A 16266-nucleotide genomic window follows, 5' to 3' on the forward strand; every position below is an offset into this window, starting at 1 on the left:
CATTAAAGATGCAATTGTTGGCTGCAGCATATTGCCAAAAGCTGAATTGCCATAATAATGAGAAAATACACTCTTGCCAAATGTCTTTGATATGTGCCAATGTTTTGGGGATAAAGATGCCCAGTGGCCTGTAAAAATGGGTGATGTACATTAATCCTTTCTGTCTCATTGTGTTTCTGCAGGAAGCAGTGAAGATGGAGACAAAGAATAAGAAGCTGTGGATATTTACTGCCTCTTTGTGACAACAACTCGGTCTACTAGCATGACTACTGATTTCATTTTTAACGTCAGGTTTTAGAAACACAAGACAGTGCCTCTTACCGCCTGTGGACACTTTTGAAAGGTCCGTCTCACCACCATGTAGGTCTGGCCTAAGCTGTTTAGAATACTGAAAAGAGAATTGTTAATATATAATATTTCAAGAATATTAATATATACGGTATGTATGATGAGTTTAAGGAACCAGGGGGAACTTGTATGTTGAATCTACATATTTTTTTGGGATTAAAGAAACAATGTGGAAGGACAGACCTTTGAAAAGCGTTACATTTGCCACATCTTTCACTTTCTAATTCGTCATGGGGAGCATTCATAAGAGTGTGGAGCCACCTGGACTTTAAAGAAAGAGGACTGCTAAACTGTTGCTGAGTAAAAGACACAATGTCAACTTTCTGACTTTTCAACAAAGGATCAGCACTTTGAACAAGACTGTACAGCTCCGCAGACTTTATACTTTTTAGGAAATGGTTGTACCTGTATTAATAATGAATATCAAAAAGAATCTTTAAAGTATCGCAAGTAATATAATGTCAGTATTTGGGATCATTCAGAGACGTGCTCGTGTGAAAGATGGAAGCGCAGGGGATCCTAATGGCTGTCTGCTTACAGGATGTTTTCTGTTTTTTGAGGAAACAGCTGAGCAACCTTGACAACCTAATAATTATTTGTGACTTTTTTCATTGTCACATCAGGACCGCGACTGTACTGTTTTACACAAACATCACTCAATTTACCAAACTGGGCGCCAGCACCACAATCGCAGCCAACTCCTCTTTACTGTAAGCATCAGACACAACATTGTGACTATAATGGGAAGAAGTACAGAGGTCATTTCAGGCTGAAGTCTTATGAAAGTTTCTTATAATATAGCAATGCATGGTTTCACATTTACAAGAATTTACGGCTAAGAAACAAAAGGAAAGTGTTTTTATTTTTAAGGCAGGTACACAGGTCATTAAAACTGACATCGACTGAACCTAACAGTGATGTAAGCCAGTAGGGGTGGGCAATATAATGTAATATTTTATCATGATGTGCGTGTACTGGATCTTCAGCTCAAAAATATAGACAAAATGTCTGTTTTGGTTAACCAGCAGATGCCTGACAAATCAAGGCACTTCATCACATTGATGCAAAGATACTGTTAATCCAACATTGCTAGAGAGCAGTAATACTCACTGACATGCGAGAAGATGTAGTGCAGCCTACGGAGGTACTGAAGGCATATATCCCTTTTCCACCGACACAGTGTTGGTTCACAGTATTAATAAAAGTAATTGTTTAGTAACAGAAAACTGCTGGGCCTGCTGGTGTCAGTGGTCATGGGAGGGGAATGTACCAAAAACCACAGTTCCTATCATGGCCACTTGAGGCTGGAGTCAGTTCCCATAAACTCCCATGTATAAAAAATTCAGCTTTACAGCCTTAATAAGCACGAGTCCAGCTTGGCACAAAAATGGTTTGGGCCTCTAAAGATAGATTTTTGGTATTGTTGCATTTTTTGTTTTGCTTTTATTAACTCAAGGTCACTGCATGACCTTCACCCCTCAACTGAGTGTAAAACAGCTGGGATGAGTGTCAGCACCTCTAAGTGTGAGTTATGGTTCATTCTCTAATTATCAGGAAGTGGAGGATGAGATGGATTCGTTAAACATCAGCAGTGATGTGGGTGTTGTACTGGGCTGTTGTGGTGAAGAGAGAAGTTTTTTTTATTTAAGAGTCTATGTTCCAACCCTCATCCTTGGTCATGTATCAAGGTAATGACCGGAAGATTAAGGTAGGGAATACAAGTGGACACGTTTCCTCTGCAGGGTATCTTTGTTCAGCTTTAAAGATGTGGTTGAGGTCATTTGGATATCCGGTTAGGGGATCGCCTGGGAACTTCTTTCAGGCACACTCAACTGAGAGGTGACACCAGGCTAGACCCAGAATCCAATGGACAGATCTCACCTGACCTGGGAAGGTCTCAGGATTCCCCAGTCCAAACTGAAAGTGATGCTGTGGAGAAGGACAACTTGAATACCTTTGCTTGCTGCCACCATTACAAAACTTTAAATAAGTGGACATGGATGGATGGATGGGTGGATGGATAAATACATGTAACTCCATCTCAATACAGGAGTTTAGGGGCCTAGCTGCTTTTCATACCTTCACCCTCCAAATAAATATCTGTCTCCAAAGAAAGGCATGGTAGAGTGGAAAAACCACAACGCTGTCAAACCTGTCACAATGGTTCTCAAAAGACTCCAAGGCAGAACTGCCAGGAATGCCACATTGGTGGAAAAGCAGTAACAGATACCGCGGTAGAAACATTTTTTCATTGGTGTGTACCATCATATTGCCCATCCCTGCACGCTAACATCTCAAGTTACCCAACAACATTTAAATACTGTCCGGTTTTTGTCTGCACTGAGGTTTGTCTGAACAAATGTGATTTTTGTGTTTGTAAATCAGCACATTATAGATCCAGTATTTCTCTGTTTCTGACCATTTACCCATCATGTTATGTTTGGAACAACTTGTTTGGAGCAGATTTGTACAATAATTCTAGGATTAGAAGTTGAACTGTTGGACTTTTTTCAGACTAACAGGAAAAGACTGTTCAAAATCATTATCACACAAAACGAATCCCTTTGAGCCTCATTGTTGTTAAGTGAGACTCTAATTTATAATAAGCCTAACTGGTCTGATCAGCTTGTTGAAAGGCCACAGAGGGCTGATGTCATGATGATAAGAAAATGCTGTCATGCTTTGCTCTGTTTGTAAAACTGTGAGAAAGACTGATGGGTTGGTGTGTTTGCTGGATGGAAAAGTTTGATTCCACCTTTGAAAGATGCTCGGTGATCAACATGTAGTGTCTTAAATGTTTGTTTGCCTTCCAAGGCTTTAATATTCTGTAACAGTTTAGCATAGAAACATCTAGATGGCTGTCCGTAATATTTTTGTATCTCAACAAAAATACTTTTTAGAGTATTGCTGTACTGTATCTGTGAGGGAGGGAAGGTTTAAAAAATCTCTTATGTTTATTGTTGCCAAAGAGATGCTGTGTATGTTTTCACCCCATTGTGAGGACAGACAGGAAGCTCACTGGCCTTGAACCAAAGGCGCAAACGTGCGGGAGAAGCTTTGGTTGAGATACTGTCATAATGTGTGCCCCAACAATGACCTGGTCACATCGTTACTTTCTGTACCTTCTATCAATTACAAATAAAATCTGGTTTACACATGTTAAATATATTGGCCATTTTTTTACGTGTTTTTAAATCAATTAATTTATTTACACATGTAGACTCTAAAATCTTACAGAGTTGTTAAAGAGTTCAGATGTAAAATTTAAAGAGTCCTTAGATTCATTTTGGACAACCAACAAATACTGAAGAACTCTGATATTAAATATAAGTTTTTAAAACTTCATTTTTAAATCCATGTATAAAACAAAACAGTCTCTCATCTTCGTTGTCTGTGTTAAAAGGTGCAATGGGAACCATTTTTGCACTCAAAACCTATTAAGCCACCAAATTCCAGTCACATGGTGTGTAAAGTCTTCTATAGTATAAACGTACCGCATATTATATCAACTTAACAGGAATGTAAAAATACAGAAGATTGATATGTTTTCAGGTTGCTTGTGAACTTCCTCGGGCACAGGAAACATTGTATTTTACCCAAACAAACTTTTCAGATAATCGATGTTATTTTTTCAAAACATTTTAGCATTATAGTTCTCTTACAGGACTTCAATTTGGGCAATTTTTTACAGTAAGTAAAAATTCAATATAAGCTGGGTTAGAAGAAAGGCAGAGGATCAGGTAGAAGGGTCACGAAGGCAAGCCAATATATGAAGAAACTTCTTGGTGAGTGTCAAATCCAACACCCATTTCCATTTGTCAGATCGTCTTCCTGTGAGTTCACAGGAAGACGATCTGAAACTAAACTCTGTGTTTTTCCATAAAGAATTTTATATTTCAAACAAGTGGATTCCTTTAGGACACAGGTGTCAAAATCCAGGCCTCGAGGGCCGGTGTCCTGCAGGTTTTAGATGTGTCCTTGATCCAAAACAGCTGATTTAAATGGCTAAATTACATCCTCAACATGTCTTGAAGTTCTCCAGAAACCTGGTAATGAACTAATCATGTGATTCAGGTGTGTTGACCCAGGGTGAGATCTAAAGCCTGCAGGACACCAGCCCTCAAGGCCTGGAGTTCGACACTCCTGCTTTAGGACATCAAATAAAAAGTAGTAAAGTTTTAATCTCTCAACCTCTATCGTTTAAGTTTTAAAGGTTTTACTCTACCAGCACTATTGTTCTTCAAACTGTGTTTTCTTCTAAGTGAATCATAATGGCATCAGATGACTCTGTGTAACCAAAAGGTTACAACCCATCTGAGATAATGTGCCAGGAATAAAAATGGGATTTATCAGGTGTAGCATGTCGCCTGCATGCAGGATGACTCAGGATATCCCAGCAGAATATCCAGAGAAACGATGCTGTTGTTGTCAGGTGGAAGGGTGAAGTCGATGCATGGTACATTCTCATCATCTTTACACTCTGTGTCATGCAACTCACTGAGGACAGCATGTTAAAGGGAGCCTGTTATGCTCAGTTCCAGCTCCATGTTTTTATTGCTGAAGAGTACCAGTCGAGCTTTGTGTGTTTACAGCTATCCTTATTTATCTTATTCTGTGCTAAAACTTTGACCACCTTTAAAATTAATGAGGAAAAGTGTAACAGATCAATTTTAAAGTTTCTCAGGGTTAAATTTTTGAGCATTATAACAGATAAAAAAAAACACTGCACAATATTGTTAAATACTTGATTCTTTATTGTCAGAATTAAACTAAAAAACAAACAATTTGTTTACCATCAACTCACATCATTATAGTGTAGACTGCCAGTACAGTACTCCTTATGTTACATTAACGTAGGTTTTATTGGTTTCCATATTTCTGAGTCACATAGTTTTCAGCTAATTTCTTATATCTCCCCCTGACACATAACTGTAAAATGAGCTGGGACATGTGGGATCATCTAATAATAAATAATGCAGATATTTCCAAAACATCCCGTGTAATTTTGTATTAACTATAGGGAAACTGAAGACAGCACTATAAGTGTATGAAGACTTGATAATTTTAACTATCAAATATATTATAAGAACAATAAAGCATATAGTTGAAGTGAAGTGAAGTTTTTCATGAATTGATCTCAATAATCAAGAACAGTTTCCTTAGAAAGACAATTAAAAATTATTATCATAGCAGGTCAGAGCACAAAACAGAGTGAATAACTGAATCACCCAATGCAGGTGAATCATTATGGATATATATGTACCTCTGTACTACACAAGTACTCTGATATAATGAGAAGGTACTAGCATGATCTCTGCAGAATCCAGAATTTGATTTTTCCTCATAATTAATATAAAACAATGGAGTTTTTTGGAAATATCCTCAGACATATACAGCTGAATACCAGCTGACTTTGGGGAAAATATGTGTGAAAAATTCTAGAAACTTTAAAAATAGCCTTAAAGAAAATCTCTTTTTCCTTTCTAACCGTCTAAATCCAGGTGAGGAAGTCGAGTTTTATTGCCATCTAGTGGTGGATACATGTTTTGCATGCACATACAATAAGGTGCATGATAGTTTCGATGTGTTATTACACATGGATTACATCCATGTGTAATAACAAGCTCCGTCGTTCACTACATTGGAGGTACGGGTGCTTTAATAAGGGCGGAAAGTACTGAGGCTAATTCTGCTCTGCTAATATGAAAAGTATAAAAACAAATAAATCAGACTTGCAATTGTTGCTTAAATCGGGTTTAAAACCAGTTACATTCAAATTTGTTTCTTGTCAAATCTCAAAGTCTTAATTTTTATTATTGTGAATAGGAATTCACCTCATAGTCCTGTTAACTAAAATTTACTGATGAAATTCATCAACAACTTAAAAGAAATCTGGTTCTCTGAAGGCTAAGAAAAAAAAAGTATTTTTATGTCAGTTCATCACTTATTAATAGGAATTAAAATTTCAGGTCTCTTGTGTTATTGGTTTTCTTTAAAAGATATTTCAGTGAATGACCCTCATCCACTGAAATATTTTTAAAGAGGTAATTTTTTATATTTATGGAGATATTTTAAAATTCCATTAAGATATATTAAAATACTCAGATAAATATGAAACTTTCAAAATGTCCTATTTTGAAAATGAGCCTTTCACAAATTTTGGATATAATTTTGAGAAACACATGCTTGAAAGATGCGAGGACAAAAATTTTAAAAACAACTTTCACATCCTGGAATAATTTTCTGAATAATAATTTTCAAAAAAGTTGAGACCTGAAATTTTGCATAATTCCTGATGTGGGTCCTTCCCCCTAGATATATATCCAGCAGTTAAGTAGTTCAAACCTGTTTTCCAGTTTGCTATTCCAACATGAAGGTAAACCAAACCTAACCTGAGCAGGTACCCACACTGGACCCTAGAATATCATTATTATCAGTAAGAACCATGACACTTACTGCAATCAAATAATTGTTCATGCTAATGAAAAATAATCAATAACTCAATAAGTGGGAAAAGCAGAGGGATGGTGTGATTTTTCTAAATGTAGTTTTCAGTACTTTATCAAGTTATTATTACACCCCCACTTAAATCTAAGATTTGAATGTATTTTAAATTCTTAAACAAGTAAACCACAGACACCGAAACGAGCACATCTTAATGACCTCAGTGCAACCAACACAACCTACGTTAGCGTGACCCTGTTTGCCTGTCAACGATTACCTTAAACTAGATAAACAACATGCAATTACAAAGTTTCTCCTGTTGATTGTGTTACTGAATTAAATCTCAGCTGAACATGTTGCTTTAAGAAGATCTTATAAAGTGCTTGTTCACTACGAACAATAACAATCAAACATGAATCTGAGAACCAGTGAAATTCATTATTAAGTGTAGGTACAAACGCCTGCACGGCTGCTTATCTCTAGTACTGCAGAAAGATAAAAGATTTCCTGTGAGTACAGAATTAGTTGAAGGTACAGTACTACGAGTAGTGTGCTTATCAGTTGTGATGCTATCAGCACAAACGTATTCTACAGATATCTTTTTCCATATAATCTACCTTTCTGATGTGTTTCAGTACTTTTTTTTCTGCCGTCGTGCTTTAAGATCATCGGTCTCTGAATAAGACGTTTCTTATGGTGCAAACACTGGACTGTTTGACAAGCATGAGGTGCTCTTGCCAGGTGAAAAGGCAGTATTGAGAGGTGAGGCTCAAAGGTGAGTCCCCCAGCATGGTGTAAAGCTTAGCAATTTTAAAGCCCTTTCATTGACAAGGCAAGAGGGGAGGAGCTGCATTTTAAATGACCGGCTAATGATCCTGTGAGTCTACATGGAGCTAGGCTTTAGTCTTTGGGTAACGATACGATACAAGAGGCAACAATTCTGACTTTAAAATGAACCACATGAGCCACACGAGTAAACATCTGCTCTCATTCTTCTTTTTATACACCACATGCTCCTTGTAGGCTTTAAAACCTTTACAAAAGTGAATCAGCTCCACTGCTGCTCATCTAAAATGCCACTTTACCAAAGTCACCAATCAACAGGAAAACCTCATCTTTCATTTTTGTAACTTTTGAATGTGGCTTCCTTGCTACGTGGTTAAATATAAAGTCAATCCTAGTATTTATTTACATTTTCTCCGGGCGATTACAGAGATTACTGTTGCCGTGACATGTTGTAGTGCACTTTATCTGCTGATTATATTTCATTCTTTTCATTTTGTAGCATTATTGTAATACCGAGGGTAAATCAGAGCCTTCCAGTTTAGGGTTGAGGGTGAAATTGTGCACCAGTGATCCACCTACAGCTGGTTTACATTGAAAGAAAGCTCAGAAGTCCCCTGGAGGACTGGAAGTCTTCTCCAAGGAATCATAGTGAGCTTCATCAAGGTGGTCCTCCTCGATTTCATCCTCATCGTCGGAGAGGGGCGGTTTGGCCGGGGCCTCCACATCCGGCTCGCCTGGTGGATCATCGCTAGGAAGAAAAAGAGCAAAAGGGATTGTGGTTTTTATTTGTTAAAATGTAAAATGGTAACGGAAGACGAGGTCAACAAGAGCACAGGATGGAACAATGGGTTGAGTTTTTTTTTCAGCCATATTGCTGCTGAAAATAAAAAGGTCTGAGTCATGCAAATAGAGAGAAAGCTGAGGCGAAAAGCATGATGCCGAAACAAACAACACGTTTTTCAGGCAAAGTGTAACAGCCCACAATCAGCTGATGAGGTCAGCAGTCACATCACATTAAAAACAAACAAACAGCGATGGAAATAACCCAAAACCCAAAAGCCAGCTCGCAAAGAAAACACAAAAAAATGAAGCAGCTTTCAGTTATAATGAAAAATTCAAAAGCAAGTGGATACACGAAGACACTTTAGACCCAAGATTATTCACTTACGATGGGCTTTGGTCACTCAAAAGCGGGCGTAATCAGGCCCTGTACTGAAAGGCAGAAACAATCCCCATGTGTCAACAGTCAGGATCAAATACCAACTCACATCTTCCAACGTGAGACAGGGAAATAAATTACTACACACTTCCTCCTAACATGGCTGCACATTATAAGGCATATATATTTGGTTTCCTGTTAACACAAGGTATCATTAAAGGTATTAAAAGGGAAACCAGACCAAGACTGAGCTGACTGGAGCCTGTATTTAGAAGGTACTGTTGCTCCTTTTGTTTGATTTTTTCCACATTATTATCTGTAACACAGTGCCAGATATATTCAGTGATAACACTGTGAGACTTTTACATGACTGCTCTGAACAGTTTTCCATCATGATCTCACTGCTGTACCTTCACTGAGCCAAAGGTTAAGAAGGATTTTTTCACCAACATCAGCACCACATTAAACACAGCGTCTGCAGAGGCTGCCAGTCAAACTCAGCAAAGATCTTGTTTAATATTACTAAATTAGCCAAAATTATTGTCATCATTTACTTAGATTAAATTGAAACATGACAAAAAACAGATCAGAACTCCACAAATTCACCGAGACTGTTTACATTTAAATTATGACCAATACATATTCACATGTGTCACATGGGGGAAAATAAAGATTAAATTAAAAAACAGGCAAACAGGCATGTGAACCCACCACACAGTGAAGCAAAACAACTACAAAAATAAAAAAACACTTAAAATGAACACGTTGTGTTGATCGCAATACACAAAGAGACACACTCACTCACACACACACAGTTGAGTTGAAAAAAGTACCTTTGCTAGCAGCAGGAGGAGCAGGCCAGTGGGTGTGTATAGCAGGTCAGGATGCAGTGTAAGTACTACTGTGCACAGAACACACACACACTGTACATGCAACAAGCCCGGTGGGAGGTTATGATGGGTCTCGGTTCCAGAAATGTAGATAAGAGTGGTGATGTCAAATGTGCAAGAAGAGCCGCTTGTTAATGTATTAAAGCAAGAAGGCGATCCCCAGTTTGTTAGCTGTGAGAAAAGATGTGGTGACTAAAGTTTAGTCAGCACAAACTTAAAGCCAGAATCGAGAGTTGAAATGCTGCCTGTCAATGAAAGTTCGTTGGTTTTACGAGCTAGTTTGGCACTTGAAGGCTAATTAAAAGCTTCTTCAAATGGTGTTTCGTAAAAGTTTCATCATGTCACACCAAAGCCTTCAGGGAAAAAACGAACAGAAACAATAAAAATATCCAGCTGAATAAATTTATTTAATACTTTGTAAGAGTAGAAATTCACCATACATTTGAGGTCATCAGTGTTACACTTTTTGGTGCCCCCAAAGCATGCACATACATAAATTCTCTATACAATATTTAGATGTTTTCCTTGTAACTCTTTTACAACAAAACCCCTCACAATCAGAGCACGTCAGTGAATGCTGGCGTTATTAGCCACAGGTGATTGGTGTGCTATCTCTGCAGCGATGTCAGCCATACCTTGGACTATTTTAGTGGAGAAAGAAGAAACACTGGCAGCTTCCAGTCGTTTGCACTCGACTTTTGTCTCTAAATTCATCAAAACAGAGATGAAAAAAGACGGGGGGGTTGGCAAAGCTAAGGGGGGAAGACGAGTGTTAGGTGACAGACAAACGGAGAGGAGAAGAAGAGAGCACAGAGACAACAGACATGTGCAGCAAGGAGAACATTTCTACAGTGCAAAAAAGGTCTGTGTTAGGTCTCAGGCAGAGTCTGGAAATATTTTTCTGTCTATAAGTGGCAGATCAGAAAAGCAGCACTTGAAAGTTGGTTTTTTTTTTATGCATGTGCCTTACTTTATCACATACTTGCAAAAAAATATATTGCAAGACTCTTCAAACAATTTCCCTCATTAACAATTTAGTAAAAGCATTTTTTGCAGTGTAGGAGGAATGGGAGAGATGCACAGTTTCATTTTTAACCTCCTCTCTTTGGTGAAGAAAGCACTCAGTCAGAAGCCGAAACTACGTCCCAGCGGGCTAGCTCGTGGACACCAGATGTCAACAAAGGGACAGCGGTTAGCACAGACAGGCACTAACTGGGCCGACATACAGACAAGCACACCGGTATTTTTATTGAGCACACAAAGGATCAGACAAACAGTTCTCTTGACATTCTTTACTCACTGAGGTTTGGAGAAAAAAACGAATCAGGCTTTTAATCGCAGAGACAGCAGTACAAGAAGGCTGAATGAGGCTTCAACCACAAATGAATTCCTCTCCCCTTCAAAGCTGCAGGCGGCTGTGCCTTCAGTCTGTACTTTGGCTGAATGCAGCACAGTATAATCACCACTCTGTAGCCAGTGTAGTTTTTTTTCTATTAATCACAATACCGCTGATGGTTCATGTGAAGTCTTAAGTTCCCATAAAACGACATTAATCACAGAAGTTAACCGACAGCAGAAGCACCACATGTGAATATTTTTGAAAGTAGAAACGGATTTTGAATCTTTTAAATGAACTTTATGCCTATTTTTTATTTATGATAAAAAAAACTTTTTTAATGGTTTCACGTGTACCGAGCAGCGCCACAATACCAGTTGTCTTTTCTTTCATGCATGAACCAGAGTTTGCCTCCAACTCTAATCATTTTTATGAGCAATTAATCGATCCTTTCTTTTTTAACTGGTGATGTCAAAGTGATATCCTTCTAATGAGCTCAAAACCCAAATATATTTAATTTGCAGTCATATAAAAACAGAGAAAAGCAGCAAATGTCTGTATTTGAGAACCCGAAGCCAACAAATATTTGGCATTTAAGCCTGATAAGTTATTTCAAACACTTAATCAGCACAACACATCAGTTAACTGACTAACGAACAAACAGTTTCAGCACTAAACTCGGCTCAGAGCCTCGCGTAAGTTAGTTGACCCCATTCAGCCTTGGCACAATATTCAGGCACCACAACAGACAGTCAAAGGACCCCGAGAGTGGTGTGTTTGTGTGTCCATCCGAGCGCAGAGGCTCACACTGAGAACGTTACAGTAAGTTTGTTTACACACAGTCAGAAATATAGACTATTACTTCCATAAGGTGCATTTTTTTATAAACTGATCATAGATACTGCATGACAAGCACTTCTGTATGGCACATTTATGTACAGTAAACATTCCCGTCACATTTTTTTTCCCCCACGTTTCATGTGTGAAAACATTTACATGAGCTGTTCACTACTCGCGATACATGGCCTCTTATGTCAGAGGAATACAAAACCTCACAGCATGAAAAGGTAGAATTATTGTTAAATACTGAAAGATCCAGTAAAAGCATTGATTGCAATGTCATTTTTACATAATATAAAAATCCTCTTTGGGATCAACCACTTTAGGATTACACCCTGATTTACATATCATTCTTTACACTGTCTTTCTAACTGAGAGCACTGACATTAGTGAAAATCAGGTTCCTTCGTTGGGAAAATATAACTCCCAGCAATATATAAAAGAAATGTACATGCATGAAAGACAAGCAAAGGTTACATTTTCCTCACAGAAAATGTCCATCACACTGATTTTGAATATGCGGATGGCACAGAGTCCACTTTGTTCTGGTTTTGGCTTGGCTCTGCACCAAAGCTCCACCAGCGGCCCAGTGTGGCTACTGGCCAGTTAGACAGCACAGGGCAGGACTGAAGGACGAAGGGAGGGAGATCAGAGGGAGAAAAAGAAAGACACCCAAGCGTCTTCCTCGAACTGACCGGCTTGGGGTGAGTTTATTGTCGTGAGAAGGAGGTAGGGAGGCGGGAAAGAGGGTGGGTTAAGGATGACAGATGGGCAGCGAGGTGCATGTCCTATCGTGTGGCTGAGTCTGTGCCTGTTTGTCTGTCTGTCCTCACACTGTCGAAATCAATTTGCCCTCTGTGGAACTGTGGACACAGAGAGGGAGAGGCTTCCAGGTGGGCTGGCTCAGGAGAAACAACAGCAAACACAAAACCAGGACACACGCAGACGCAGAAACCTCGTCTACCCTCTGACATGACAAGCATAACCTACAAGTTTAACTGGATCTGAGCCTCATTTTAAAGCAAAATGTGGATGTGGTTTTAACGAGCAGGGATTGAGTGAGTGCAGTTAGCAGACAGAAGGAGCTGCATGGAGCGTGGGGGGCGGTGGCGTGACGGGAAGGTGCCGTGGAGTCAAAGCATGATTTTCTTTCTTAACTTAATGAACAAAAGGAAACTTAAAACAACTTACACTTAAATTAATCAACTATTTCTCTTCCTGAGGTCTAATTAACTGCCACTTTGTCAGGTGCCTCCTGTGACTCCCCATTTCATGCACAATGTCCTCTGGACTCAGGAATACTGGCTTTTTGGAGCCCACAAGCAGGTCTATCAGTTAAGGATCCTAGTTTGGGCCCAGATCGAGACTGCATAACAGTCCCCACTTTTTTACTTTCACTTTGACTCGTCAGGTTTACGCACCAAAAACTGCTGGCTTGGGATTAGCCATTAAAAACTACTTGGTTTAGGTGTCTAAAGTATGATTTGTGTTAAAACAGCAGCACTTCTAAACACCAGAGGACTCACTGGGCATGGACGAGCCACACGGTGGCTTTGACAAAACAGCACTAAGAGATGATTAATGTAATCTAGTTTTACAGAGAGAAACAATTGTTACTAATGGATGACTTAAAGATAAAGCCAGCCTTCTTTAAAACCATTATGCGGTCAGAACTGCACCATCTTATCACCTATGGATTCCTATCACGCTGCTGCAAACAGAGGAGAACTAAGAAAAACAACACAAAGAGTGTGGTGTGTCCTGCTGGTTGTCTGTTTGTGGGTCTGAACTTGGCATGCACCAGGATCTGTCCCAATCCCTCATCTCTCCATCTTCAGCTGTTTGGTAAACTAACTCTCACTGATGCCTCAGATTCCAGCCCTCGAGCCAACGGGACAGAATTCCACTTTGGCTTCCCACCCACAAACACTGCCGAGTGCATTTGAAATGACTGAACTGGAACTGAGTTGAAGCTGATTCCTGGCACACACAAAAAACACACTGACTGAATCAAGCTGAGTGGTTCTTACCTTGTGGGGAAGCGGGGCTCATACTCTTCGACTCCCTGCTGCAAAGACATAATCAAAGAAGAAAGAAACGTTTAGTTTGTGCACTTTAAATATGAACTCTGAAATAAAGCATGAAAACCACATTAACTGTCACTCATACCAGTATGATGAGATAATATAAGCTAATAAGATAATAAGGTAAAGACAGTGCTTAACAATTTCAACTGTTTATTAAAAACAAGAAGACACAAATGTAAAAGATCTGTAAAAATAAATTGTTATTTATTGAGCAAATAAATATTAATTAATAATATTTATTATTAATAAATTTATTTTTTTTTATTTACTTTTTAAATTTTACTGCATTCTCTCTTAAAGGCACATTTTACAAAATGTGCTCTTAACAAAATAATTTTTGTTAACCAAAATAAAAAATTGAGTTTAGTTGAGCCTGGTTCTGAAACGTCGTGAACTGTTGCAATGACAAAAGCAGTCAGAAGGTGGCGACAAAGAAACATAAAGAAGAAGATGCAGCATCATCAAACGAAAACTGGAGATGTTAAAGAAACTGTATGGTAGGAAAATACACTACAATATACATCAGCCCCTCTCCTGGTTATCATCTCATTATTCTTTCACTGACTGGTTGAAATTGATGACTTAAAAGTGAAACAGTGTAAAATATATTTAACATATTTTCCATTTTTATGTTCATATTAAACAAACAAAATTTTGTGCTTTATTAAAGATCAAATCAGAAGTGAATGACCGAATAACTTCCACGCATACATATCCTTGACCAAAATTACAAAACACATTTTTCCTTAAATGTCAGCAGAGATGTTTCAAAGCTTGATGTTACATGACTGCTGAGCAATTAGGCATCGCCCACATGTAATGTTCCAGGTGAGGCGTAGGAGGGAAGGTGGGCCAGTAGTGAAGTTTACCGTTGCGTAAGGCTACTTTTGATTTTTCCTTCTGAAAAATTAAGCTGCCTCCATCACCACAGCTGCCTTCTCTTTAGCCTGGCTGAACGCCGACTCTGTTATCAGCTGATGCCTGTCAGAAGCACTTCCTTCAGCGACAGCGGTAGACCTCTGCAATCTGAGCTGTGCCTCATCTTACACTCGACCCTCTGTGACCAGGAATGTGAAGCGAGGCAGAGCTGATTTGTGCGTTTATGTAAGCTAAGAGAGAGCGAGTCAAAGCGAAGCATCTCCGGCTGGCAGCACGTAGGGGGAAGCTACCTCCAAACTTTCTGAGACAGACGAGATCTTTGCCAGGTTTCGTGAGACTGCTCGTGTGTCATGTGTGAACCCATGTGGGTGGATGAGAGTTTGCATGTGTTTGTGTGCTTGTTTTGCAGGCCCCCCACCTGTGAGAAGCCTGGCACCGCCACACTGTAGGGGCGTTGTTGTCTGCCGTGCAGCGCAGCAGCGCTCTGTGCTGCCATACGGGAGTGGATGCCATAATCAGGGACGGGGAGAGCCATGTCTTCTCTCTCTAGAAGGTTGCCCGTGCTGCTGCTTTTGCCATGGTGGAGACTAGAAACACAAAGAAGTACACAGAAAAGGAGGAAACTGTAAATCATGTGATCCCCCATCGGGCAATTCCTCCTGGGCCAATCAGGCGCTAACATTTGATGTCTCTAGGTAGGGAAGGTATATGGGCGAGTCATCAGGGGACTGATTTTGATTTTGGAAGTACTTTCATGATTGGTTTACTTTTGCTGCAAGGTACAATATCATTTTGAGTGCTGGGGCAGTGCAATCACATTATATTTATGCAATGTAATACAATAACATGCATTACTGTTCCCAGTATGAGTACGTCATATCGCAGTGTTATTTTGAGGCAGTATAGCCTAGAGTCTGATATTTGTATATAGAGTTTGTTATGTTTGTTTGTGTGTGTGTGTGTGTTCCTGTCTAGCTATCTTTGTGAGGACTGAAAACTGCTTGTGAGGACACACAACCTGGTCCTCACAAAGGCATTTAAAGCCATTTTTGAGGCTCAAAATGTGGTTTTAGTGTCAGGGTTACAATTAGGTTATGGTTAGGTTTAGGGTAAGGGGCTAGGGAAAGCATTATGTCAATGAAGGTCCTCACTAGGATAGCTGAACGGGGTTGTGTGTGTGTGTGTGAGACCACCTCCCTCCCCTCCTCGCTCATTGCTTCATCGATGTGTGACTACGTTCAGCAGACAGAGGCTTTCACCAGCTCCTAAGTGCATTTTTTGTGTGTGGGATGCTTCGTCTTCGGTGGGGTTTGTGTCATCCTTCACACAGCATCAAATCCCAACCAAAGCATTTCAGAACATTTTAGCCAGGGTCTTTTATTTTGAAAATTGATCAGCTTCCTAATGCTTTTCCTGCCCATTTCATCTGTTCTGTGCAGTTTGACATGACTTTGGCCAAAATACACTCGCTGTGCATTTTGTGCCGCACAGAACAGA

General features: G+C 39.4%; 2 protein-coding genes across 12 annotated transcripts in view; one reads left to right on the forward strand and one right to left on the reverse strand.

The window, feature by feature from the left end:
- aatkb (apoptosis-associated tyrosine kinase b) overlaps positions 1-3500 on the forward strand; it is a 69794-nt gene extending 66294 nt beyond the window's left edge. For all 4 annotated transcript variants that reach the window (XM_085417123.1, XM_085417124.1, XM_085417125.1 and 1 more), the window contains one exon: positions 183-3500. In XM_085417123.1, coding sequence (XP_085273249.1) covers positions 183-211 — 29 coding nt within the window. In that variant the 3' untranslated portion in view covers positions 212-3500. The remainder of the gene's footprint in view (positions 1-182) is intronic.
- Positions 3501-5111: 1611 nt separating this feature from the next.
- The window catches only part of LOC146664117 (BAR/IMD domain-containing adapter protein 2-like), a 72899-nt gene continuing 61744 nt past the window's right edge, over positions 5112-16266 (reverse strand). For 3 of the 8 annotated variants that reach the window (XM_085417149.1, XM_085417150.1, XM_085417147.1), the window contains 3 exons: positions 15188-15356; positions 13834-13871; positions 5112-8326 (listed from right to left, as the gene is read on the reverse strand). In XM_085417149.1, coding sequence (XP_085273275.1) covers positions 8182-8326; positions 13834-13871; positions 15188-15356 — 352 coding nt within the window. In that variant the 3' untranslated portion in view covers positions 5112-8181. Of the gene's footprint in view, positions 8327-8746; positions 8791-8822; positions 12667-13833; positions 13872-15187; positions 15357-16266 lie in introns of those variants that run through there. The other 5 variants (XM_085417155.1, XM_085417154.1, XM_085417148.1 and 2 more) reach the window with 5 other exon arrangements.

Source organism: Rhamphochromis longiceps, linkage group LG8 (genome assembly GCF_057381845.1).
Source record: "Rhamphochromis longiceps isolate RC_006_pf linkage group LG8, R_longiceps_female_GT1.1, whole genome shotgun sequence".
Taxonomy (NCBI): domain Eukaryota; kingdom Metazoa; phylum Chordata; class Actinopteri; order Cichliformes; family Cichlidae; genus Rhamphochromis; species Rhamphochromis longiceps.